Source organism: Haliotis cracherodii, unplaced genomic scaffold (assembly GCF_022045235.1).
Source record: "Haliotis cracherodii isolate W230 unplaced genomic scaffold, xgHalCrac1.p SCAF_7, whole genome shotgun sequence".
Lineage (NCBI taxonomy): Eukaryota > Metazoa > Mollusca > Gastropoda > Lepetellida > Haliotidae > Haliotis > Haliotis cracherodii.
This window is the reverse complement of record NW_027266330.1, coordinates 57750818-57777737: the sequence shown is the minus strand read 5'-3', so window position 1 is coordinate 57777737 and position 26920 is coordinate 57750818. Positions and strand designations below refer to the sequence as shown.

At 41.7% G+C, this 26920-nt stretch overlaps 1 protein-coding gene across 11 annotated transcripts in view; it reads right to left on the bottom strand.

Annotated features, from left to right (window-relative positions):
* Positions 1-26920, bottom strand: part of LOC139448502 (peripheral plasma membrane protein CASK-like) — a 483162-nt gene that overhangs the window by 259233 nt on the left and 197009 nt on the right. For all 11 annotated transcript variants that reach the window (XM_071230056.1, XM_071230052.1, XM_071230057.1 and 8 more), the window contains one exon: positions 4287-4364. In XM_071230056.1, the coding sequence (XP_071086157.1) occupies positions 4287-4364 (78 nt within the window). The remainder of the gene's footprint in view (positions 1-4286; positions 4365-26920) is intronic.

The window sequence follows — 26920 nt, the reverse complement described above, 5'->3', positions numbered from 1 at the left end:
CATAACGTTGACATCTCATATAAGATATAAACGACCCGTGGTAGTTGTTTATTATACAAAATCTACATTCTATGACTGGTTGGTTGGTTTGTTGTTTAACGCCGCACTGAGCAATATTCCAGCTATATGACGGCGGTCTGTAAATAATCAAGTCTGGACAAGATAATCCAGTGACTAATATAATGGGATACGATGACATGCATCAACCAAGTCAGTGAACCTGACCACCCGATCCCGTTAGTCGCCTTTTACGACAAGCATAGTCGCCTTTTATGGCAAGCATGGATTGATGAAGACCCATTTTACCCCAGATTTTCACATGTCTAACCATTCTATGATGTTTGTCTAGATATGTAGACTTGTCAAAAATGAAACACATTAAAAACAGATGCAATATCTTGAATGGACTGTGTAAGATGTGACAAATCGTCACATGGCACTGGCCTGTGGCAGAGGTACTATGCTGGTCGCATGGAACTCTGGGTAGGAGGTTGGAGAAGCCAGTCAGCTGAACAAAGATGTCAGATCGAGTGCTGGTGATCATTTGATTTAATTTTTGGACATAACTTTGATTGATAGACAAAAATCTGTTATTAGTTCTATTTTAGCATTGTTTGGAAACAAGCCACTTACTACACATGAATGTCAATATGAGTTTTGAAAGTACATGTTTTTGATGCATTTTTTAATTACTTATTGAATACCAAAATTATAATATAATTTGACATGAATGTCAATATGAGTTTTGAACATACATGTTTTTGATGTATTTTTTTATTATTTATTGAATACCAAAATTATTATATAATTTGACATGAATGTCAATATGAGTTTTGAATGTACATGTTTTTTATGTTATCTATTTTTTTTATTACTCATTGAATACCAAAAGTATTATATAATTTGACATGAATGTCAATGAGTTTTGAATGTATATATTTTTGATGTTATCAATTTTTTTTATTACTCATTGAATACCAAAAGTATTATATAATTTGACATGAATGTCAGTATGAGTTTTGAATGTATATATTTTTGATGTTATCTATATATTTTTTTATTTATTGAAAACCAAAATTATTATATAATTTGACATGAATGTCAATATGAGTTTTGAATGTGTATATGTTATTGATGTAATCTATATATATATCTATTATTCAAGGACTATCAAAATTAAATAGTGACATCAAAATAGTTACTTTTTCACACAATTGCAGTTCAAATGAAAGGTAATCAATAAAGATTGATCAGTTACACTGTGCTGATGCATTGATCAATATTTAGTGTCATGGTGGAGGTGTTAACAGCTGTAAATAACTAAGCATTAAAACAACTATCATCAATACGCAACCATGGAGGTATTTTCATTAATCTTTTGTGAAGTTGTTCTAAAATCATTCTAGAATGTAGAAATGTGTCATAACAGCTAAATTTATTAAAATATCTCCAGTTTCATGTGACACTACGGAAAATATGTATTTTATCAATATATATGCACCACACATTTACACATATCTTATCAAATTAGGCAAGGCATGACTTATCTTAAAAGGCATTTGTCAACCCATTTTCATTTTTTTTATATCGACAATATCTCTAGACGTATTGCGGGGAACACAATTATTTCAACAACAAAAAATCATCAGCATGTACATCACAGCTACGTGAATCATCTCCCTTTATATTCGACCGCCTCCGTGGTCTAATGGTAGAGCGTCCGCCCAGCCGCATCATACCAAAAGTCGTAAAAAGATGGTACTTGTTGTTACCCTGTCTGGCGCTCGGCATTAAGGGGCTAAAACAAGGACTGGTCGGCTCGGAGTCAGTATACTGTGTCTGAGTGGGGTATTCATGTTAAACTGCGGCATGGTATCTCAGTGTGCTGGCACTATAAATCGGCATCAGTCTAGACTAGTACAAGCAGCCACACACACACACACGCACATGCATGCACGTCGCTATATAAGTGCAATAATCTTGGACGCGACATTAAACGCCATTTCACCTCACCCTTTATATTTATAACATCCACTGATATATCAACAGAAGTTCAAATAAAAGATACTGAGAAACTTGCATGAGGTATGTTGCTAATCTACAACTGTGACTGGGGCGGTCGGGTAGCCTAGTGGTTAAAGCATTCGCTCGTCACACCGAAGACCCGGGTTGGATTCCCGACATGAATACAATGTGTGAAGCCCATTTCTGGTGTCCCCCGCCATGATATTGCTGGAATATTGCCAAAAGCGACGTAAAACAATACTCACTCACTGCAACTGTTCCTGGGACACAGGAGCATACAAGGTCAAATGGATTTAATAGTATGCCAATTACATGTTAAAGTCGAATTGTTGACTCATATTAATGTGACTGCAGATATAATGTAGTGATTTGTGTTCATTTAGTATGTGACAGGCGAAGTTTTTCCAAATGTACTGTAAATGTTTTGTGATGAAAGATTATCAGCAGCCTATAACCCTGTCAGTGACATCACATCTGGTGACTTTTGCACTTACTAAAATATTGCTGTCAGATTTCATGATCTTTGTTTTCGTTTTTCTCTAGTTGTATTAAACGGAAAATGACAAATGAAAAACTCTTTCATTCAGATGAAAGTCTTATGAAAGCAGGCTAAAGGTTAACACCACACACAGCACTATTCCAGTTGTATGATGGTGGTCTGTAAATAATCAAGTCTGGACCAGACAATCCAGTGATCGACATCATGAGTATGGATCAACACAATTGGGATATAAAGACATGCATCAACCAAGATAGCGAGCCTGACCACCCGATCCCACAAGTCGCCTCTTATGACAAGCATTATATAAAGCTAAATGACTATCAAAAGTCTCTGTGATCTGTCTATATCGTAAATCTACATTGTAAGCCTATGTTACGTAATGGGTTTGTTTGTTTGTTTGTTGTTTTACACAGCACTCGGCAATATTCGATCTATATGGCGGTGGTCTGTAAAAAATCAAGTCTGGACAAGACAATCCAGTGATTGATATCATGAGCATAGATCCACGCAATTTGGATTGATGACATGCATCAACCAAGTAAGCAAGTCTGACCACCCGATCACGTTAGACGCCTCTTACGACAAGCATAGTCGCCTCTTATGAAATGCACTTGTTGCTGAAGACCTTTTCTACCCCGGATGTTCATATGGGTTTAATATTGCTCTGTTGTATACATGTACATATCGGGGCGGTCGGGTAGCCTAGTGGTTAAAGTGTTTGCTCGTCACACCAAAGACCCGGGTTCGATTCCCGACATGGGTACAATATGTGAAGCCCATTTCTGGTGTCCCCCGCAGTGATATTGCTGGAATATTGCTAAAAGCGGCGCAAAACCATACTCACTCACTCACTCACCCACTCACATGTACATATCATACCCATAACACAGGTGAAGACAATGAGTCTCACACAGACAAAGGAATATTTATATTGCAATCATTCAATAATCTTACATCATCTTATAACAAACAAAAATTCTTCAGACTCAAAGCAAATGTTTGTTTGTTTAGGCATTTTTACATTAAGTGGTGTACTATATCCAAAATAAATATACACAAATCTTATTTTTTTAAAGATATATCAAAGTGATGAAATAGAATACAACATTAAAAATTTGACTTTGCTTTTTGTGACAAATCAGTTGGATGACACTCTCCTTATGGCCTCTTTGAAGTTTGAAATTTTTAGATCCATAAAATGAATAAGAAATTCTCAATGTCCAATCAAGATGCTCCAACAACTGCAGTATCATGATACACATCCTGGTATCAAGTTAAGTCCGTATTGTCATTTCACATATAATATTCCTCCAAGAAAAAGTGAAATCGCTAGTTTATTTGTCGCATCAGCATTTTCCAGCCAGCAATAGGAATGTTTACCGTATTCAACGTAATAAGGGCCCCGCTCTAATAAGCGCCCACGCAATATTTGCTAATATACTGGCTCGTGAACAATCCCAATTAGCACCCCTCCCGATTGATCAATGTGCACAAGACTTATTTATTCGTGTATAATACGCACTCTTGTGTTATATGCACCCTTAATTTTGGGCAATTAAATTCTGGAAAAATATATCTGTCGTATATAAACATTTCAGGCTGTCAGCATAAACCACGAAATTTATCTTTCAACTTTTTTTTTCACCAAAATAATATTCTATAAAGAGCATTCTGATCTAATTTGGAGAGCGTCCTGGGCGCTTATTACGTCAAATAAGGTAACTCCCGACTACCACTGCTATAGATTCTCACAACCTACCTGGCGACTGCTTCGCTGTAGACGAATCCAGCCGATGCCCGTTTAACGACTTCGAAACATAGATCAGCACCATCCATACTGAAACAAACAAATCAAAAATAGAAATCATATTTCATCATTATCACCATTCTAAGAACTATCTGATTCTGCCTCTCCAAGCACTTCTTGCGAGTTGATGGCTGCAATATCAATGTATCAATATTTTCTCTTCTTATTCCAGGGGTGTGTCACAACACAACACCATGCTTCCTTCACAAAGTTTACATCACCAAGGTGAGGCGAGGTGGGGTTTAACATCACATCCAAGATTATTGGATATATAGATGTGCATGCTTGTACTAGTCCGGACCGATGCCAATTTTATAGTGCTAGCCCACTGAGATACCATGCCGCAGTTTAACATGAATATCCCACTCAGACACAGTATACTGACTCCAAGCCGACCTGTCCTTGTTTTAGCCCCTTAATGCCGAGCGCCAGACAGGGTAACAACAAGTACCATCTTTTAACGTCTTTTGGTATGACGTGGCTAGACCACGGATGCGGTCACATCACTAAGAAAATAATCCTTAAAGGGTGATAAAGCTTGGTCTATTCTGCAAATTAGAGACTCAAGTCAGTTAATGATGTTGTTTAATCTAGAATTTAATAGTTGCCCTAATTAGGCAAAGAAACATTAATTACAACGTCAAGGCTGTTGCAGCTGACTATGGGACAAAGTCTTTTTTCAGGTTTCATCAAATCCTCAATTCTAATTCAGCCGTTGCTCAAGAAGAAGCAGACTACAAGAACAAAGGGAGATACACGTGAGTGAGTGAGTGAGTGAGTGAGTGAGTGAGTGAGTGAGTGAGTGAGTGAGTGAGCGAGCGAGCGAGCGAGCTTCACACATCATACCCATGTCGGGATTCGAACCCGGGTCTTCGGCATGACGACAGAACACCTTAACCACTGGGCTACCCGACCGCCCCAAAAAGTCAGAATGAAAATCAGAATGGAAGTCTCCTGTGCACTGTATTTCCCTTTGTTCTCGTAGCCGGCTTCTAATTGCACAACGCCTGAATTAAAATCGAGTGTTTGACAAAACCTGAAAAAGAACCCACTTGGTCTCCCCAGTCGTGTAGTCACAAAGACTCGAGAAACTTGTCATTAGGTGTGTTTCAAGCAGAAGGCTGCAAGCAGCTTCATTATATCGGCAACAACACGATTCAGACGAACATTAGTTATCCTCGACCAAACAACCATTAAAACCAAATTGGGACATGCGAACTTCTTTGAACAAAATGAGCAGAAAATATGATCATCAAGCTCGTGCGACTATTCCAGGAACATTGGTCTTCAGAAGCTGGCTTCAGGTGTCTCACGTCTCCGCTATTTTAAAAAGCAATTTTCTTTCCAGTAATCTGTTAATTGTTTATTGGACCTTCCTTTTTTGTTCAAACTTCAGACTGAGCCACAAAGACATATTTTACTTCTTTATAAAATATGAACAGTCAGCAACTTCCGTTTCAAATTCCAAAGGTAAGCGATATGAAGCTCTAAGAATTTTGCAAGTCTTTTGCAAGTCTTCGAAGTTAAGTCAGTGAAAGGACCAACATATATAACACTAAAAATATTGTAAGTCTATGCTAAGGGAGAAAGTAGAGACAATTTATGGACAATAACTTCTTTATTTAACTGTCATGGCGATGTTTCTTTAGTATTTCTTTATGAATTCAACCAAACAGCCGGTGATATATGAGCAACATTAGGAGCAACATAATAACATACATATATACAAAAATACAACGTGATCAAATGGCAACAGTGGTTAACTTTAGAACAGAGAGTATTTTTCACAAATTTAGAAATATTTATGCTGAGGGAGTCATGACAGTCACAAGGAGAAGGTATAAAGCCAAAAGACTACAAAAAGTCTGTGTCATCTATCGATATCATAAATCTACACTGTAAGCCTATGTTATGTTATGTTTGTTTGATGTTTAACGCCGCACTCAGCAATATTTCAGCTATATGACGAGGTCTGTAAAAAAATCGAGTCTGGACAAGACAATCCATTGATTGATATCATGAGCATCTATCCATGCAATTGGATCCACACAATTGAGATCGATGACATGCATCAACCAAGTCAGCGAGACTGAACCCCCGATCCCAATAGTAGCTTCTTAGGACAAGCATAGTCGCCATTTACAGCAAGCATGGTTGCTGAAGACCTATTCTACCCCGGATCTTCACGGGTCGTTAAGGAGTAGGGACAGTCACAGCATGAAAGTCACTTCATTGACAAAGTACAGGAGTATACATCAGACTGTTGGAATACTGACTTGTAACAAAGTGACTACATATGGGAAAATCGAAAAGTCACTGGAAACTAATTGGAAATATTACAACCCTTGAATATAGACAAGTGCATGACAGTTCACTCGTTTAGCTTGCTGCTGAGATTAATAAACATACCAATACAATGGGCGCCGGTGCCCTCGCAGTGTTGGGTTCATCTTGACATCATTGTTTTGTTTGTTTGTTTGTTTGTTTGTTTGTTTGTTTGTTTGTTTGTTTGTTTGTTGCTCAACACCGCACTCAGCAACATTCCAGCTATGACTGGACCAGACAATCCAGTGATCAACACCAAGTGTATCGTTCATGCAATTGGGACACAATAACCTGCTCCAACCAAGACAGCAAGCCTGACCACCTGATCCCGTTAGTTGCCCATAACGACAAGCATGGTTTCCTGAAGACCAATTATACCCCTGATCTTGACAGGGAATGTTGACATTAAGTGATCTCCAAGGCTGGTCACCATACATCAATAGCATAACCAGTTGTCAATATAATGTGGGTGGACAATCAATACTATCTACATGTGTGAGAAGACATTTAGTGTCTACATTGTCAGAATAATTATAGAATTGATCAATTAGTCGTTAAAAAGATCAGCAATGTTTTTCCGTAAATTCACAAAATTGATTCACAGCTTAACAAAAACTAGAAATGTCATACTATTAATTTCCAGTACATTTGGCAGCAAAACTAATTGAGACCCAAGGTTTAAAATTCAATCTATTTAATAGAATATCACTGATATTCCCAAGTGATTCTGATGAAAAAAACTTCCAATTATCCTGCTGCTGAAACAGGAGTTGATGAAACAAAGGATGCAACTCTGAAACCATTTGCACAAACTGCTGCTTATTAGCCTTCAGATTTGGATTGTTTACAGACACATGGACGGACACATGGACAATTCTAACAATGTTTGATTTCACTACCCACAAAAGGATCTTGAAAAAAGATGCATATTGTCAACAAATCCAACAAGGTTAATTTGTTTGTTGTTTAAAGCCTCTCTCAGCAATATCCCAGCTATATGACAGCGGTCTGTAAATAATCGAATCTGGAAGAGACAATCCAGTGATTGACATCATGAGCATTGATCCACGCAATTGGGATATGATGACATGCATCAACCAAGTCAGACAGCCTGACCACCCGATCCCGTTAGTCGCCTCTTACAACAAGCATAGTCGCCTTTTACGACAAGCATGGGTTGCTGAAGACCTATTCTACCCCGGATCTTTACGGGTCCTTATAAAAAGAAGGAAGACACGTGCAAAAGTTCAGCTCCCTCAGTCTGACAATTGCTGAGAAGAAGTTACAGAGGCTAATAAGTTTTTTGAGAGAATTTCTAAACAAGGCCTAAATTCAAAACACTGCAAAAACAAAACCCCTGGAACCTATGTGTTGTATTTCACATCCAACTTAAAAATACCAAATTAAATTACAAATGAAAAAGAAATGGCAGAGGAATGACCCAAGGTTGCTTTTTCAAAATGGCCGCCGTGTTGTGTACCATAATAACAAAAGACAATGATGTCTCCCCCCTGAACTGTGTCAATACCCAAAGATTGTGCCTCTCCCCAAAAAAGAAACAAAATGAAAAAGTAGAATAATGATGTCCATGTAAAATTTTTTTATTCCGTTTGAAGAGTTCCTGGAATTACAGCCCAAATGCTTGCATAGGTAAAAACTGGAACAAGATTCATGTTCATAATTGACCTTGCATCACAAACTTTATTCTGAAACTAATTGTAATGCCAACGGGTACAGATGATTAGCCACAACAGCATCACCTCAAAATCCTGATGACATTAATTCCGAAATCAAGTACATACGTCTTAAGTCGGAAGAAAAAAAGCTCCTGATGAAACCAGCTGACAGATTCTAACATTAGCGGTCTTAAAATGGATTTTCTAGTCTTCAACTTACGTTCAGAAATACACGTATCGTAAATCAAGGGCTTGAGGAGGCAGCACGGCCTTGTGGAGGGTTACCATCCCCAACCTTCAAATATATTTCCTCTAAAAAACGCCCCCCTTTGAACACGGATAAAAGACAACATGTGACTCGGTTGCAAATTTGATTAAACCCCCCTGGGATTGTCAAAATTGCCTTCAAGACTTAAACCAGACAAAAACAACGAATTCAAATTTCATTCTTTTTTGGGGTAGAATTCTTTGGCATGATGTCGAAAGTCCAACGAAGCATTTCCCTCTTCGCTCTGACAGGGCTATTTTAGCATCCTCCTCTCCATTATAGGAATTGTCCTTGACGGCGGGTTCTTCGTCATCAGCGCTCGTTCTGTCACATGCATTTCAATAGATTTGGCCGCAGGTTCAACTTTTCCTAAAAACCTTCTGTTCCCATCCATCATGACGGACATTGCCTCACAAAGGATTAAACATGGCCGCTAGAGGAGTCTTCAGACTTTTGAAGCCTGCCTAATTTCTTGTAGTTAATGCAATGAATATTGGGAATAATCTTTGGAAAAATAGAAATTCAAACTTAAAACTGTCCTATTGGTTAACTTTCATTTTTATTATGAAAATTCTGACACGAGAACATAAAATCTTTATCCCATCTTTAAACAGACACCTCACACTTCTGAGGAAACAGTTTGACATTCAGTGAGACAGGTGTTGTGGATGAAACAGAGACAGATTAGGTCTTTTGAGGAAGTCATGCTTGTCATTTGCCATGAGTAATTCTCCCTTGTCTTGAGTAAGTCTTGAGTAATGGACACTTTTTTAAAGTCGTGAGAAAGTCACGCTCGTCATAAGTTTTAAGTAAATCACCCTTGCAGTAAGCCTTAAGAAAATCACACTTGTAAGTCGTGAGAAAGTCACGCTCATTATAAGTCTTCAGTAATTCACACTTGTGGAAAGTGTTGAGTAAGACAGGCTTGTTGATTGTCGTAAGTTTTGAGTAAGACAGGCTTGTTGATTGTCGTAAGTCTTGAGTAAGACACACTTGTCGATTGTCTAAGGCTTGAGTAAGACTGGCTTGTTGATTGTCGTAAGTCTTGAGTAAGACACGCTTGTTGATTGTCGTAAGTCTTGAGTAAGACACACTTGTCGATTGTCGTAAGTCTTGAGTAAGACACACTCATCATAAGTCTAGAAAATGACATGCTTTTCGCTTGTCATAAGTCTTCAGTAGGACACACTTGTCAAAAGTCTAGAAAATGACACGCTTTTTGCTTGTCATAAGTCTTGAGTAAGCCATGCTTGTCAATTGTCGTAAGTCTTGAGTAAGTTATGCCTGTCTGACCCAGTGTAACCTGACAGTACTATAACCCAGAATAGCAATCTGCAGTCATAAAAAGACTGCATATAACACCAACAGTTTAACACCAGCAATGTAACACCAGACACATGTAATCTAAATGCTGCATTTCAACACCACCAATGAAACTATCAATAAGGATAATCAATATCCACTGCACCAAAATCCAAAATCTGCACCCCACCAAACGACCTTACAAGTCAGCAAGCCTGACCACGTGATCCCATTAGTCACCTCTTACGACAAGCATAGTCGCCTTTTACGGCAAGCATGAGTTGCTGAAGACTATTCGACCCTGAATCTTAACTGATGTCAGTATGATTGAGGTGACACTGATATTAACGTGACAACAAAATATTTTCTGAATCAGAAAATACACTTATGTCCTGAGACAACAAAATCAATGTCAGCCTTCGGGCAATAAACCAATTATACTTTGTCAGGCTGTTACCTGTAGAACTAACAAAAATCACTGAATTCAAATTGAAACAAAACCAGTCTGTAATTGATGGATATTTTTTTCACCACAAAACATTGTTTTTAGATGTAATTGTTATCTTGTCTTTGATATAAAATGACTGAAAAGCTTGTTCTGTCTGTCTTTAGACAGCAATCTCATATTTTCTTAGGCTAGATTTGTTTGCTTGTTTGTTTAACGCCACACTCAGCAATATTCCAGCTATATGATGGTGGTCTGTAAATAATTGAGTCCGCACCAGACAGTCGAGTGATTGACATTATGAGCATCGATCCACGCAATTGGGATCGATGACATGCATCAACCAAGTCAGCGAGTCTGACCACCTAATCCTGTTAGTCGCCTCTTACAACAAACATAGTCACCTTTTACAGCAAGCATGGGTTGCTGAAGACCTATTCAACCCAAGATCTTCATGGGTCTCTCAGGCTAGAAGCATTAATGCAAGAGTGAGTGTTGGTTTTGGCTGATTTAAGGAATCAAACTCGGGCCTTGACCTTTCTGAACGAACACTTTACCACTAACCTACCCCCCATCCCCACCCCTTAATTGATGCAAGAAGAGTGAAATGATCATAGGTTTCTGGGCTTCTTGTTGTTTGTTTGTTGGTTTTGTTGTCATTGTCCTGTCAACAAAATCTCTGTACACATGCTGCTAAGGAGTGAGTGAGTGAGTGAGTGAGTTGGGTTTAACACGGCTCTTAACAGTATTCCAGTTATATCGCGGCATGTCAGCTTAATGTGGGAGGAAAGCCCAAAGTGATGCAGGCCTCAGACGTTTACCACTAGGTTTCTGGCGTGCCCAAGGGACGCAACTCTGCACAGCGAAACGCAGCGCCTTAGACAACTGGGCCACCCGTGCCCCCTGCTGCTAAGGAATGGATGAGTACAATATTACTAAGGTTTGAGCATCATCACTCTGCAACAACATATATCACCAACCACAGCTTATATGGTCAACGGCCCATGCTAAAATTACCAAAATGTGGTAAAATTAGGCTAAAGATGTGCACGTGTCCACCGAGACACCATGCCGCAGTTTACTTGGATAGCTGACGCAGACACAGTATACGGACTCCTAGCCAAACAGTACATGTTTTATCCCCATAAAGCCAAGCGCCTGGCCAGGTGACATCTTTTGGTACGACACATCTGGCGTTAATATTAAACCACAGACCTTCCGCTCTCGGACAGACGCTCTTTCAAAAGACGAGAGAAGCGGTCCTGCTGACATTATCATCCGCCCGTCCACGTAATCACACTACAAGCGGCATGACTTAATCGTAATTAACTCACTCACTCAAATACACACGAGCAGATTCAATCAGTCCAATCAGAGAGGCAAGAACAAATCAATAACATCTCAAAGAAGTAAACATGTCACATTTACCAGTTATTGGCAAAGCAATAACATACTGTTCACCTAGCAACAATTCAGAACAAGGCTAAAACAGTCCCCGTGTCTCTGCAAAGTCTTTCATCCGCTAACCCAACTTTCTTAACAAATTGAAACAATTAAGACCAAGAGCACATCCAAGCGGCCCTATGTTGATATATTGCAGCTAAATACACCACTGGGACCAACTTCATACAATCCCATTCTTACACTAATTTACAGATAATTAGAATGTCAGTCTTGACCCAGGCAACGATCTTTCAAATCAGAGCCACATCTCAACAAGATCATTATGGGAGGTACCAAATAGTTTTAGAATAGAGAAGCAAAATTGGTTGGGAATACTTTCGGGGGATAAGATTGAAGAAGTAAGAGTAAATTGATGGATCATAACGACGGATCATCGTAAACACAATTGCTTAACAATCAGTTTGCCATGCAGATGGTATAACAGCTCCACCCCTTAGGCGTGCGTTTTGTTTGTTTGTTTGTTTGTTTGTTTGTTGTTTAATGCCGCATTCAGCTATAAAATAATCAAGTCTGGACCAGACAATCCAGTGATTGACGTCATGAGCATCGATGCAATTGGGATACGATGATATGCATCAAGCAGGTCAGCGAGCCTGACCACCCGATCCTGATAGTCGCCTTTTACGACAAACATAGTTGCCTTTTACAGCAAGCATGGGTTGCTGAAGACCAATTCTACCCCGGATCTTCATGGGTCACTATATGAAGGAATTCTAAGTGTACACTGTGGGTTGGTTTACTGGTGGCACATTGTCCTGTGAATATAGCAAAGGTCCAACAAAGCAATGCTGGCAACAGAGAGACCTAGAAACGTAATCGGGGCGAACCAGGATTCGAACCCACAATCATAGGTTTCTGACCGAAGCGACGCAACTCTGCACAGTGAATAGTGGCGCCTTAGGCGACTGGGCCTAGTGTGCCCCTGAACAATGGATGATGTCATGAACAATGTTCCTTTGAACAATGGTTGATGTCATTATTAACAATGGATGATGCCATGAACAATTGATGATGTCATGAACAATGTCTCCTTGAACAATCGATGTCATCATTAACAAAGGATGATGTCATGAACAATGTCCCTTGAACAATAGATGTCATCATTAACAAAGGATGATGTCATGAACAATGTCCCCTTGAACAATGGATGATGTCATCATTAACAATGGAAGATGTTACCAAGAACATAAATAATGTCACCTTTAATTATTTGCAACACTGCATTCAACTGACGTCAGGTTGCCACAAGCTTTAAACATAAACCATTAACTTTTACAAAATCAGGTCACATCTGTCTATTACACATTATGAAATCATATTTATGAAATCATTACCAACTAATTAAGTGAACTAGAGAGCGTTGTTTGCATCCTTGGCATTGAATAGTGAACATCATTATTCTTCACACAAGGAATTCCAAAATAAATACATGATTGATTTTTCTGTTATTTGGTTTAGAAAATAATCATCTTGACTATTCTAGTCGAAGATGTTTTTTCATCAAAGAAACCAATGGCATTGTTTCTCAAAGACTCTCCTGCCCTTCATCTCTACTGCTTGTTGCCTGATAATCGACAGCGCTAGAAATAAGACGTCCTTTCGGCAGACTGTAATGATTCAATGTCTTATTTGACGCCAAAGGCAGTGATGCCCAAACACCCCAAGATGAAACAACTTCATCAATTACAGCTCGCTGTATTTCTTGCATGATGCTTATTCGAATTTGAAATATTTCAGAATATTGTCAGGAGATTTGACAGTGGTAGTATGGAGTAGTCAATCAGAGGTGAGTCGATTGAGGTGAGTCAAGGTCAGGCGAGGTGGTGAGTCAAGGTAAGTCAATGTGGGTCGAGGTGATGTGAGTTGATTGAGGTGAGTTGAGGTGAGTCGAGGTGTGGTGAGGTGAGTCAAATTAAGGTGAGGTGAGTCAAGGTGAGATGAGTCAAGGTGAGTCGAGGTGAAATGGCATTCAAGTTTACTGCACTAATGTAATGATTAATACCCCACTCAGACACAGTATACTGACTCCGAGCCACCAGTCCTTGTTTTAGACCCATAATGCCAAATGCCAGGCAGGGTAACAACAAATAACTTAAATGTTTTTTTGTATACCACAGCCAGAATAAATTGATATACTAAAACAGACACTGTGACATTGCATAAATTCAACACACTGGTTTCCCAATTGTGTTCCAGTCCGGAGCTGTTAAACCAGTGGTTGACAGTATGAACAAAATGTAGACTTGCTTAGTTCCCCTAATCAGTATTCACTAGCAATTTACAAATCCCTTAAACACTAACCATCATTATCAGCAAACCCTGGTAACAAATGAACCCTAGACATCAACAAGCACATTATAAACAGCCCTTGTCATTAACAAACATGTCATTAACACACATGTCATTAAAACACATGTCATTAACACACATGTCATTAACACACGTGTCATTAACACACATGTCATTAACACACATGTCGTTAACCCACATGTCATTAACACACGTGTCATTAACACACATGTCGTTAACACACATGTCATCATGTCAATAACAAACATGTCATTAACACACATGTCAATAACAAACATGTCATTAACAAACATGTCATTAACACATGTCATTAACAAACATGTCATTAACAAACATGTCATTAACACTAATGTCATTAACACTAATGTCATTAACAAACATGTCATTAACAACCCTTAGTATTGACAAGGGCTGTTACGATTCACTCGCTTATTCGGTGAATCAAACTGTATCCATTCATGAATTGAATTTGTTATTAGTGGCCACTAGAATCGAATATTTATGTGCATTTACATAAAAATATCCATAAGAACATTATATGCATAGATTTCTTCAAAGACAACACTCTTATACTATTTAATTTAACAGTATTGTGGTCACTGGTCATTGTCGCATCTGAGCAGATACTAGTACCTGGATAAGTGCAGTATAGAAATGTTTAATATATATAACAAACCATGTCAAATAATTTATGTTATTGTTTCATTGAATATAAAAAATAATACATCAGCTGCCGACTTGTTGTATTCATGAGTTAAATAATCGTATTGGTTACTCTATATTTGTGATACGAATTGTGTTCGCCTCACAGCGTATTCGTTGCAGCCTTCCATCAGCCAGACATAAATCCACTAATCTATCCACGCTCCAAAAAATATCCTGAGACGAGTAAAATGTCAACTGAGTTTAAAAAACCTGTGAGTTAAACATAATGTGCTGTTTTCTTGATCCAGGATCTATTCCTGTCACACACAAGCCGGGATGTCAAATATGTCATTTATATCTCGTTGAAGAATGCCCTGGACACAAGCAAGTGGTGCTCTTTCCCAGTGGACCAATACATTAAATCCTCTTGATCGCATTCCACTGTTTCAATTTTCTTTCCTGGACTCACCAAGAGAATGTTTTACGCTGTCAAGTGAGAGGGAAACTATTTTACACCAAGTCAGCACTATTCCAGCTATATGACGGCGGTCTTTAAATAATGGAGTCTGGACCAGACAATCCAGTGATTGATATCATGAGCATCGATCCACGCAATTGGGATCGATGACATGTATCAACCAAGTCAGCGAGTCTGACCACCCGATCCCGTTAGTCGCCTTTTACAACAAGCATAGTCACCTTTTACGGCAAGCATGGGTTGCTGAAGACCTATTCTACCCCGGATCTTCATGGGTCTTATGGAACAGCAGCCAGTTAATAATCAACTCAGGACCAAGCATTAGAAGTGTTAGGGCACAGGTATATGTTCTGACTAGGGCTGTGACAAGTCCAAATTTACTACCCGGGTACCCATCCCCCTGTAACCCGACCCTACCCGGGTACCCGCTGTAGGTCTCAAGAGGTAGGTACAAACTGTCCGATTGGGAAAAGTTTGACCGTAGCTCTGGTAAAATGTGTTAAGATACATGTATGAAACGATCTGGTGTATACACTGAAGTTTTATTTTTATTCAAACATATAAAAGTCAGAAGGAATGGGCGTAGTAGTCAGGATGAACTGCGAACATTAGTGACTTGTAGTTTAAACATAGAGTTTTAGATACCTTTTGTCATTTAACAATAAATCACGTGACTAACCACGGGTCTGGGTAGTCCTGTAGGTACCCGGGTCATACTCAGTACCCACCCGACCCGTGTACCTGAGTTACCCGTCCAAGCCCTAGTTCTGACTCTTAAGTATGATAATTTACATGAAGAGTGAGCCACTTTGAACAGTATTCCAGTAATATCGCGGCGTGTCAGCATAATGTGGGAGGAAAGCCAAAAGTGATGCAGGTCTTAGACGTTTACCACTTCGGTGAAACCCACGAGCACGGGTATGGTGCTGACAAAACTAGAAACATAATCGGGGCGAACCTGGATTTGAACCCACAATCATAGGTTTCTGGCGTGCCAAGGGACGCAACTCTGCACAGCGAACTGCGGCGCCAAAGACGCCTGGGCCACCCATGCCCCTGTTTACATTAAGATGGTTGGCATATTCCTTTCCTGTCCAATTTTTGGGACGTGGTTCTATACTACACCAAAAAAGTTAGAAATCATGAATTTTTGGGGAATATATTTTTGAAGTGAAGACTGAAGACACAATTCCATAAAAATATTCTGGATCCCAAACTTTTTTATTCACTATGATCATGTTCATTAAAGAAAATTTGAATCTTAACAAAAACCACAATTTTATAAAAATAAATACTGAACAAAGCAAAGCACAAAACATAAGCAAAAATCGGCGCCATCAGGTTACAATGACACGCAATAAGCTGAGTTGGTCTACAGTCCGACAAGAATGGTCAAACATTCAAAAATGTTCAACCAATTTTCTTGTTTGAGTATAAGACTATACCTTTTCTATATATAAGTTTACAGATTCTTTTCTAACCAATCAGCTAAAGGAGGCCAAACAGGTCCATATTTGTTTAACGTCATGGTCCAAAGTTGTTTAGTACCATTGGAAGTGGGAGAAATAATCACTGATTCGGAGCATGTTGTTTGCAACTCTTAGAGTATCATGAAAAAAGAGAAGGTTTTCTTTTCTGGCGATTATTGAATTTTACCGGGCGCACTTTCCAGGATCTTAATTAGCTCTGCATCGAGAATCAAACTAAGTTGACTGCTTGAAGCTAAACTTAGCTAATGAGTTAATCTGATTAGCCAACGCTTCACCTTGGGACCAGTGGAGCTATCAAAAATAATTAGTGATCCTTTACCAAGTCATCAGCACCCAACTGTTTACCTTTACTGTTTACCTTTATGTCCATCTGTTGTAGCCATTTCTTCCACTAGGACTTGATAAAATTTATATAGATCTTCCTCAAATCACATTGGATTAATTTGTTAAAAGAGATGGATAGCCCACCCCATAACTTGGAACTAACTCTAAGAATCGTAAATGAGTGCCTAAATCTAAGGATCATAAAGGAGTGCCTTATCCTCAGGATCATTAAGGAGTGCCTAAATCTAAGGATCGTAAAGGAGTGCCTTATCCTAAGGATCTTAAAGGCGTGCCTAACTCTAATGATCGTAAAGGAGTGCCTGACCCTAAGGATCGTAAAGTAGTGCCTAACTCTAAGGATCGTAAAGTAGTGCCTAACTCTAAGGATCATAAAGTAGTGCCTAACTCTAAGGATCGTAAAGTAGTGCCTAACTCTTAGGATCGTAAAGTAGTGTCTAACTCTAAGGATCGTAAAGTAGTGCCTAACTCTAAGGATCGTAGAGGAGTGCCTAACTCTAAGGATCGTAAAGTAGTGTCTAACTCTAAGGATCATAAAGGAGTGCCTAACTCTAAGGATCGTAAAGTAGTGCCTAACTCTTAGGATCGTAAAGTAGTGTCTAATTCTAAGGATCGTAAAGGGGCAAATGGTGCCCTACCACAAAGATCGTGAAGAGGTGGCTGATCAGAAAGGGGATCCAAGGGCTGAGGATAGAGTTGGGGTAACCTGCCCTAACACAACTGACCCAAAGGATCGAAGAGGCACATGAGATCTGTGAAATGAATGCCACTGAAAGCTGGCAGTCTGAACCAATTTGTGCAAGTCCTGTAAGTTACACCCAGTATACTGGTTTGGTTTGTTGTTTAACAACGCACTCAGCAATATTCCAGCTTTATGACGGCGGTCTGTAAATAATCCAGTCTGGACCAGACAATCCAGTGATTGATGTCATGAGCATCGATCCACGCAATTGGGTCCGCTGACATGCATCAACCAAGTCAGTAAGCCTGACCACCCGATCCCGTTAGTTGCCTTTTACTACAAGCATAGTCGCTTTTTACGGCAAGCATGGGTTGCTGAAGACCTATTCTACCCCGGAATCTTCATGGGTCGTATACTGCATTGCTGCCAGACTCTATACTGCATTGTTGCCAGTCTCTGTACTGGATGTTCTAGAAGACCTACATATAAGAAGCCTTTGTTGAAGTATCATCCAGAGGTAGAAGTCAGTTTTTGTAAGTTGTTTAAGCTGAATCATTTTTCATCCTTCTGATCAGTTATTAAAGATGATGCAATATGGACAGGTAAAACAATCTATTATCCAAAACCGGCTTCCATAGAAGAAATTCTGGTATCGCTACAATGAAATAACATCACAATGCTTTGGTCATCGATGTCATCAGTTACCATGACGTCACAATAAATAATTGCTGTATTTTTACACTCAAGACTTTGAATTGGAAGAATTTGGAAGAATGATTTTTGATGATAGAATCACACCTTGTCTCCTTAGATATCAATTTTTGATAAAAATTTCAAAGAGTTGAGTTTTAAACTATTATCGACTAGTAACAATATATTCGTTACAAAAGAAACTCGAGTGACGCTCTAATTAAAATTATTTTCTGACTGCAATGTTTGACTCCGGTCAGCCGTATCCACAAACCTTAGAATGAAAAACTGTTGGCCATGGTAATCAATGGTCGTATGATTGCAAGCCAACCATACACAGCGATCTAGTGGTCAAAAGAAAAATTATTTATAACTCATCCCCAATAACTGTCACCATAACGAAGTTACGTCCATACCAAATCAAATTGAAGACTTAATTTGTACCAAATGTTTGCTCCCAGAAAACATGCCAGGACATCCTCACTGGCTGCAATGCCACTCTCATCCCACCATTCACAGTCGTCCTGTTTCACCGCCATCGTGAATGAGTGAGTGAGTGAGTATTGTCTAACGCCTCTTTTAGCAATATTCCAGCAATATCATGGCGGGGGACACCAGAAATGAGCTTCACACATTGTACCCATGTTGGAACCTCGGTTTTTGGTGTGACCGAGAATGCTTTAACCACACCACACCACACCACACCACACCACACCACACCCGTATCACAGTAAGCAATAGTCCAGAAATATCAGGGCAAAACAGAGTTGCAGATAGCTCTTGGAGCAATTGAGTTTTTACTCTAGGGTTTCGATTTTGATTGGGTTATAACATTTTCCATTGGGTCGCCAATAGTTTTTCACTCATCTATTCATCACGCTATTGGGTTTTTCTAAAATTAGTGAACATTTTAAGATTTAAAAAAATGAAATAATGTAGTAGATGTATATAACTGTTCTAAATATATAGGCTTGAATCGGAAAGTAAATAAGCTTGTAATTGTGCTTTGGAAATTAGCTCCTTTGTACGCATGCTGAAAAAGCTTCATTGGGTATTTATGCGTGCTGTTTTTATACTTTTGAGTTTTTCATTTAATGCTAGATTTCTGTACGCAAGTTGATTGAAAGTAATTGGGTTTTGAATATATTTAGGGGTTATTTTATGCAAATACGCTGCTTATCTGTAGCTCTGGCTAAATCATGGCAGCTGTAACAGTGGTTACAAACTATAAACCTGCTGCCACTATTGCCTATTGTATTGTATGCATCTTCCTATCTTGTAATAACCTCTTTGGAGGTTTTTACTTTTCCCTGGTATTTGTTTGTTTGGTGTTTAATGCCGCACTCATCAAAATTCAAGCTATATGACATCAGTCTGTAAATAATCAAGTCTGGACCAGAAAATCCAGTGATTGATATCATGAGCATCGATCCACTCAATTGGGATACAATGACATGCATCAACCAAGTCAGCGAGCCTGACCACCGGATCCCTTGAGTCGCCTCTTACGACAAGCATAGTCGCCTTTTACGGCAAGCATGGGTTGTTGAAGGTCTGTTCTACCCTGGATCTTCCCGGGTTCTTTTTCCTTGTAAGACCTGGTATGAGGATTTACTTTTTCCTCGAAAGACCTGGGAGGAGGTTTTACTTTTTCCTTGTAAGACCTGGTATGAGGATTTACTTTTTCCTCGAAAGACCTGGGAGGAGGTTTTACTTTTTCCTTGTAAGACCTGGCATGAGGTTTTACTTTTTCCTAGTAAGACCTGGCATGAGGTTTTACTTTTTCTTAGCAAGACCTGGCATGAGGTTTTACTTTTTCCTAGGAAGACCTGGCATGAGGTTTTACTTTTTCCTAGCAAGACCTGGCATGAGGTTTTACTTTTTCCTACTAAGACCTGATGTGTTCAGTAGTTGATGAAATTTGTACTTGGTGTTTTAAACCTTCAATGTTCTGAAATTGAGGACAGTAAATGAAAAGTTTTCACTCTGGATGACAGGAATCGAACCTGCAGCCTCACATAGCATGTTTAGTATTGTAACTGACTGTTTTCCCACTGGGGCAAGTGCTGAAAAGTTCTTCCTCTCACATGCTTTGATCGAATTAACTTTATACAGCGACATATTGTATTGTTTCACGAAAAGGTATCCAATTTTTTATCATTTTTTCTGGTATGTCTTGCATTTAGAAAGTTCATAAGTTGGATAAAACACCCCTCGGTTATGTTTTTACCTTTTCAACCAAAACTTCGGAGTCCTTTTATCCTTAACTATTAATTGTCTCATTATACTGCCGCAAATTTAAGTGAGTGAGTGAGTGAGTTGGGTTTAACCCCGCTTTTAACAGTATTCCAGTTATATCGCGGCGTGTCAGCTTAATGTGGGAGGAAAGCCCGAAGTGATGCAGGTCTCAGACGTTTACCACTTCGGTGAAACCCACAAGCACGGGTATGGTGCTGACAAACCTGGAAACATAATCTGGGTGAACCAGGATTCGAACCCACAATCATAGGTTTCTGGCGTGCCCAAAGGACGCAACTCTGCACAGCAAATCACGGCGCCTTAGACGACTGGGCCACCCGTGTCCCCCTGCCTCAAATGTCAATTGGATATTTTGTTTAAATTCAGCTCTTTTGACAGTTTATAAATTTAAGCCAGAGAAACACTACCCCTCGGTTTTGGTTGAAAATGTAAATACTCAGGAGTCGGGAAATCCTTAACATTTTCAACCCAAACCTTAGAGGCGTGTTTTCTCTTAGACCTATAAGCCAGGTCACCAATTGTGACCAGCTAACCCCTTGCCTGTCAGGTCAATGATCTATATAGGCAACAGACATGTTTTCTCTTAAACCTATAAGCCAGGTCACAAATTGTGACCAGCTAACCCCTTGCCTGTCAGGTCAATGATCTATATAGGCAACAGACATGGGTTACGGGAAGCCATTCTATTGGAATCCCCATAGGGAAGTAGTGGTATCTGTTCAGCATTGGAAGCCCCACAAGGAATCAGGCAGGGGCACTGACGGCCTGTTATTAATGATAAGTCCATTTATAATGTGCCAGATTCCATTCCGAGTGAATGCTCATGGCGCTACATGATTATAACCCCGGAAAATGGATCCCTGTGTCACTGCCAGGAGTCAAGCTGCCCAACAGTCAACCATCCAACCACTTTTTTCAGGACCAATGTTGTTCACTTCTGATTTGTGACCTGTGCACTGTACACAGGACCACATAATCCTTACAATGGGACAACCAGGAGGTACTTGGAGACAACCAGGAGGTACTTGGAGACAACCAGGAGGTACTTGGAGACAACCAGGAGACAACCAGGAGGTACTTGGAGACAACCAGGAGGTACTTGGAGACAACCAGGAGGTACTTGGAGACAACCAGGAGACAACCAGGAGGTACTTGAAGACAACCAGGAGGTACTTGGAGACAACCAGGAGGTACTAGGAGACAACCAGGAGGTACTTGAAGACAACCAGGAGACAACCAGGAGGTACTTGGAGACAACCAGGAGGTACTTGGAGACAATCAGGAGACAACCAGGAGGTACTTGGAGACAACCAGGAGACAACCAGGAGGTACTTGGAGACAACCAGGAGACAACCAGGAGGTACTTGGAGACAACCAGGAGACAACCAGGAAGTACTTGAAGACAACCAGGAGGTACTTGGAGACAACCAGGAAGTACTAGGAGACAACCAGGAGACAACCAGGAGGTACATGAAGACAACCAGGAGGTACTTGGAGACAACCAGGAAGTACTAGGAGACAACCAGGAGACAACCAGGAGGTACTTGGAGACAACCAGGAGGTACTAGGAGACAACCAGGAAGTACTTGGAAAATCAGGAGGTACTGAGGAGGTACTAGGAGACAATCAGGAGGTACTAGGAGACAATCAGGAGGAACTAGGAGACAATCAGGAAGTACTAGGAGACAACCAGGAGGTACTTGGAGACAACCAGGAGACAATCAGGAGGAACTAGGAGACAACCAGGAGGTACTAGGAGACAACCAGGAGACAACCAGGAGGTACTTGAAGACAACCAGGAGACAACCAGGAGGTACTTGAAGACAACCAGGAGGTACTTGGAGACAACCAGGAGGTACTAGGAGACAACCAGGAGGTACTTGGAGACAACCAGGAGGTACTTGGAGACAACCAGGAGGTACTTGGAGACAACCAGGAGGTACTGAGGAGGTACTAGGAGACAACCAGGAGGTACTTGGAGACAACCAGGAGGTTCTAAGGAGATACTAGGAGACAATCAGGAGGTACTGGGGAGGTACTAGGAGACAACCAGGAGGTACTGGGGAGGTACTAGGAGACAACCAGGAGGTAATGGGGAGGTACTAGGAGACAACCAGGAGGTACTGGGGAGGTACTAGGAGACAACCAGGAGGTACTGGGGAGGTACTAAGAGACAACCAGGAGGTACTGGGGAGGTACTAGGAGACAACCAGGAGGTACTGGGGAGGTACTAGGAGACAATCAGGAGGTACTGGGGAGGTACTAAGAGACAACCAGGAGGTAATGGGGAGGTACTAGGAGACAACCAGGAGGTACTGGGGAGGTACTAAGAGACAACCAGGAGGTAATGGGGAGGTACTAGGAGACAACCAGGAGGTAATGGGGAGGTACTAAGAGACAACCAGGAGGTAATGGGGAGGTACTAGGAGACAATCAGGAGGTACTGGGGAGGTACTAGGAGACAATCAGGAGGTACTGGGGAGGTACTAAGAGACAACCAGGAGGTAATGGGGAGGTACTAGGAGACAACCAGGAGGTAATGGGGAGATACTAGGAGACAATCAGGAGGTACTGGGGAGGTACTAGGAGACAACCAGGAGGTACTGGGGAGGTACTAGGAGACAACCAGGAGGTACTGGGGAGGTACTAGGAGACAACCAGGAGGTAATGGGAGACAACCAGGAGGTACTGGGGAGGTATTAGGAGACAACCAGGAGGTACTGGGGAGGTACTAAGAGACAACCAGGAGGTAATGGGGAGGTACTAGGAGACAACCAGGAGGTAATGGGGAGATACTAGGAGACAATCAGGAGGTAATGGGAAGGTACTAAGAGACAACCAGGAGGTACTGGGGAGGTACTAGGAGACAACCAGGAGGTACTGGGGAGGTACTAAGAGACAACCAGGAGGTACTGGGAAGGTACTAGGAGACAACCAGGAGGTAATGGGGAGGTACTAGGAGACAATCAGGAGGAACTGGGGAGGTACTAAGAGACAATCAGGAGGTACTAGGAGACAACCAGGAGGTAATGGGGAGGTACTAAGAGACAATCAGGAGGTACTGGGGAGGTACTAAGAGACAATCAGGAGGTACTAGGAGACAATCAGGAGGTACTGGGGAGGTACTAAGAGACAATCAGGAGGTACTGGGAGACAATCAGGAGGTACTGGGGAGGTACTAGGAGACAATCAGGAGGAACTGGGGAGGTACTAAGAGACAATCAGGAGGTACTAGGAGACAATCAGGAGGTAATGGGGAGGTACTAAGAGACAATCAGGAGGTACTGGGGAGGTACTAAGAGACAATCAGGAGGTACTGGGGAGGTACTAAGAGACAATCAGGAGGTACTGGGAGACAATCAGGAGGTACTGGGGAGGTACTAAGAGACAATCAGGAGGTACTGGGGAGGTACTAAGAGACAATCAGGAGGTACTGGGGAGGTACTAGGAGACAACCAGGAGGTACTAGGAGACAATCAGGAGGTACTGGGAGACAATCAGGAGGTACTGGGGAGGTACTAAGAGACAATCAGGAGGTACTGGGAGACAATCAGGAGGTACTGGGGAGGTACTAGGAGACAATCAGGAGGAACTGGGGAGGTACTAAGAGACAATCAGGAGGTACTAGGAGACAATCAGGAGGTAATGGGGAGGTACTAAGAGACAATCAGGAGGTACTGGGGAGGTACTAGGAGACAACCAGGAGGAACTGGGGAGGTACTAAGAGACAATCAGGAGGTACTGGGGAGGTACTAGGAGACAACCAGGAGGTACTGGGGAGGTACTAAGAGACAATCAGGAGGTACTGGGAGACAATCAGGAGGTACTGGGGAGGTACTAAGAGACAATCAGGAGGTACTGGGGAGGTACTAGGAGACAATCAGGAGGTAATGGGGAGGTACTAAGAGACAATCAGGAGGTACTGGGGAGGTACTAAGAGACAATCAGGAGGTACTGGGGAGGTACTAAGAGACAATCAGGAGGTACTGGGAGACAATCAGGAGGTACTGGGGAGGTACTAAGAGACAATCAGGAGGTACTGGGGAGGTACTAAGAGACAATCAGGAGGTACTGGGGAGGTACTAGGAGACAATCAGGAGGAACTGGGGAGGTACTAAGAGACAATCAGGAGGTACTGGGGAGGTACTAGGAGACAACCAGGAGGTACTGGGGAGGTACTAAGAGACAATCAGGAGGTACTGGGAGACAATCAGGAGGTACTGGGGAGGTACTAAGAGACAATCAGGAGGTACTGGGAGACAATCAGGAGGTACTGGGGAGGTACTAAGAGACAATCAGGAGGAACTGGGGAGGTACTAAGAGACAATCAGGAGGTACTAGGAGACAATCAGGAGGTACTGGGGAGGTACTAGGAGACAATCAGGAGGAACTGGGGAGGTACTAAGAGACAATCAGGAGGTACTGGGGAGGTACTAGGAGACAACCAGGAGGTACTGGGGAGGTACTAAGAGACAATCAGGAGGTACTGGGAGACAATCAGGAGGTACTGGGGAGGTACTAAGAGACAATCAGGAGGTACTGGGGAGGTACTGGGAGACAATCAGGAGGTACTGGGAGACAATCAGGAGGAACTGGGGAGGTACTAGGAGACAACCAGGAGGAACTGGGGAGGTACTAAGAGACAATCAGGAGGTACTGGGGAGGTACTAGGAGACAACCAGGAGGTACTGGGGAGGTACTAGGAGACAACCAGGAGGTACTGGGGAGGTACTAAGAGACAATCAGGAGGTAATGGGGAGGTACTAGGAGACAACCAGGAGGAACTGGGGAGGTACTAGGAGACAATCAGGAGGAACTGGGAGACAATCAGGAGGTACTGGGAGACAATCAGGAGGTACTGGGAGACAATCAGGAGGTACTGGGAGACAATCAGGAGGTACTGGGAGACAATCAGGAGGTACTAGGAGACAATCAGGAGGTACTGGGAGACAATCAGGAGGAACTGGGGAGGTACTAGGAGACAATCAGGAGGAACTAAGAGACAACCAGGAGGAACTGGGGAGGTACTAGGAGACAATCAGGAGGAACTGGGAGACAATCAGGAGGTACTGGGAGACAATCAGGAGGTACTGGGAGACAATCAGGAGGTACTGGGAGACAATCAGGAGGTACTGGGAGACAATCAGGAGGTACTAGGAGACAATCAGGAGGTACTGGGAGACAATCAGGAGGAACTGGGGAGGTACTAGGAGACAATCAGGAGGAACTAAGAGACAACCAGGAGGAACTGGGGAGGTACTAGGAGACAATCAGGAGGAACTGGGAGACAATCAGGAGGTACTGGGAGACAATCAGGAGGTACTGGGAGACAATCAGGAGGTACTGGGAGACAATCAGGAGGTACTGGGAGACAATCAGGAGGTACTAGGAGACAATCAGGAGGTACTGGGAGACAATCAGGAGGTACTGGGAGACAATCAGGAGGTACTGGGGAGGTACTAAGAGACAACCAGGAGGTACTGGGAGACAATCAGGAGGAACTGGGGAGGTACTAAGAGACAACCAGGAGGTACTGGGAGACAATCAGGAGGTACTAAGAGACAACCAGGAGGAACTGGGGAGGTACTAGGAGACAATCAGGAGGAACTGGGAGACAATCAGGAGGTACTGGGAGACAATCAGGAGGTACTGGGAGACAATCAGGAGGTACTGGGAGACAATCAGGAGGTACTGGGAGACAATCAGGAGGTACTGGGAGACAATCAGGAGGAACTGGGGAGGTACTAAGAGACAACCAGGAGGTACTGGGAGACAATCAGGAGGTACTGGGAGACAATCAGGAGGTACTGGGAGACAATCAGGAGGAACTGGGGAGGTACTGGGAGACAATCAGGAGGAACTGGGAGACAATCAGGAGGTACTGGGAGACAATCAGGAGGTACTGGGAGACAATCAGGAGGTACTGGGAGACAATCAGGAGGTACTGGGAGACAATCAGGAGGTACTGGGAGACAATCAGGAGGTACTGGGAGACAATCAGGAGGTACTAGGAGACAATCAGGAGGTACTGGGAGACAATCAGGAGGTACTGGGAGACAATCAGGAGGAACTGGGGAGGTACTAAGAGACAACCAGGAGGTACTGGGAGACAACCAGGAGGTACTAAGAGACAACCAGGAGGTACTAGGAGACAATCAGGAGGTACTAAGAGACAACCAGGAGGAACTGGGGAGGTACTAGGAGACAATC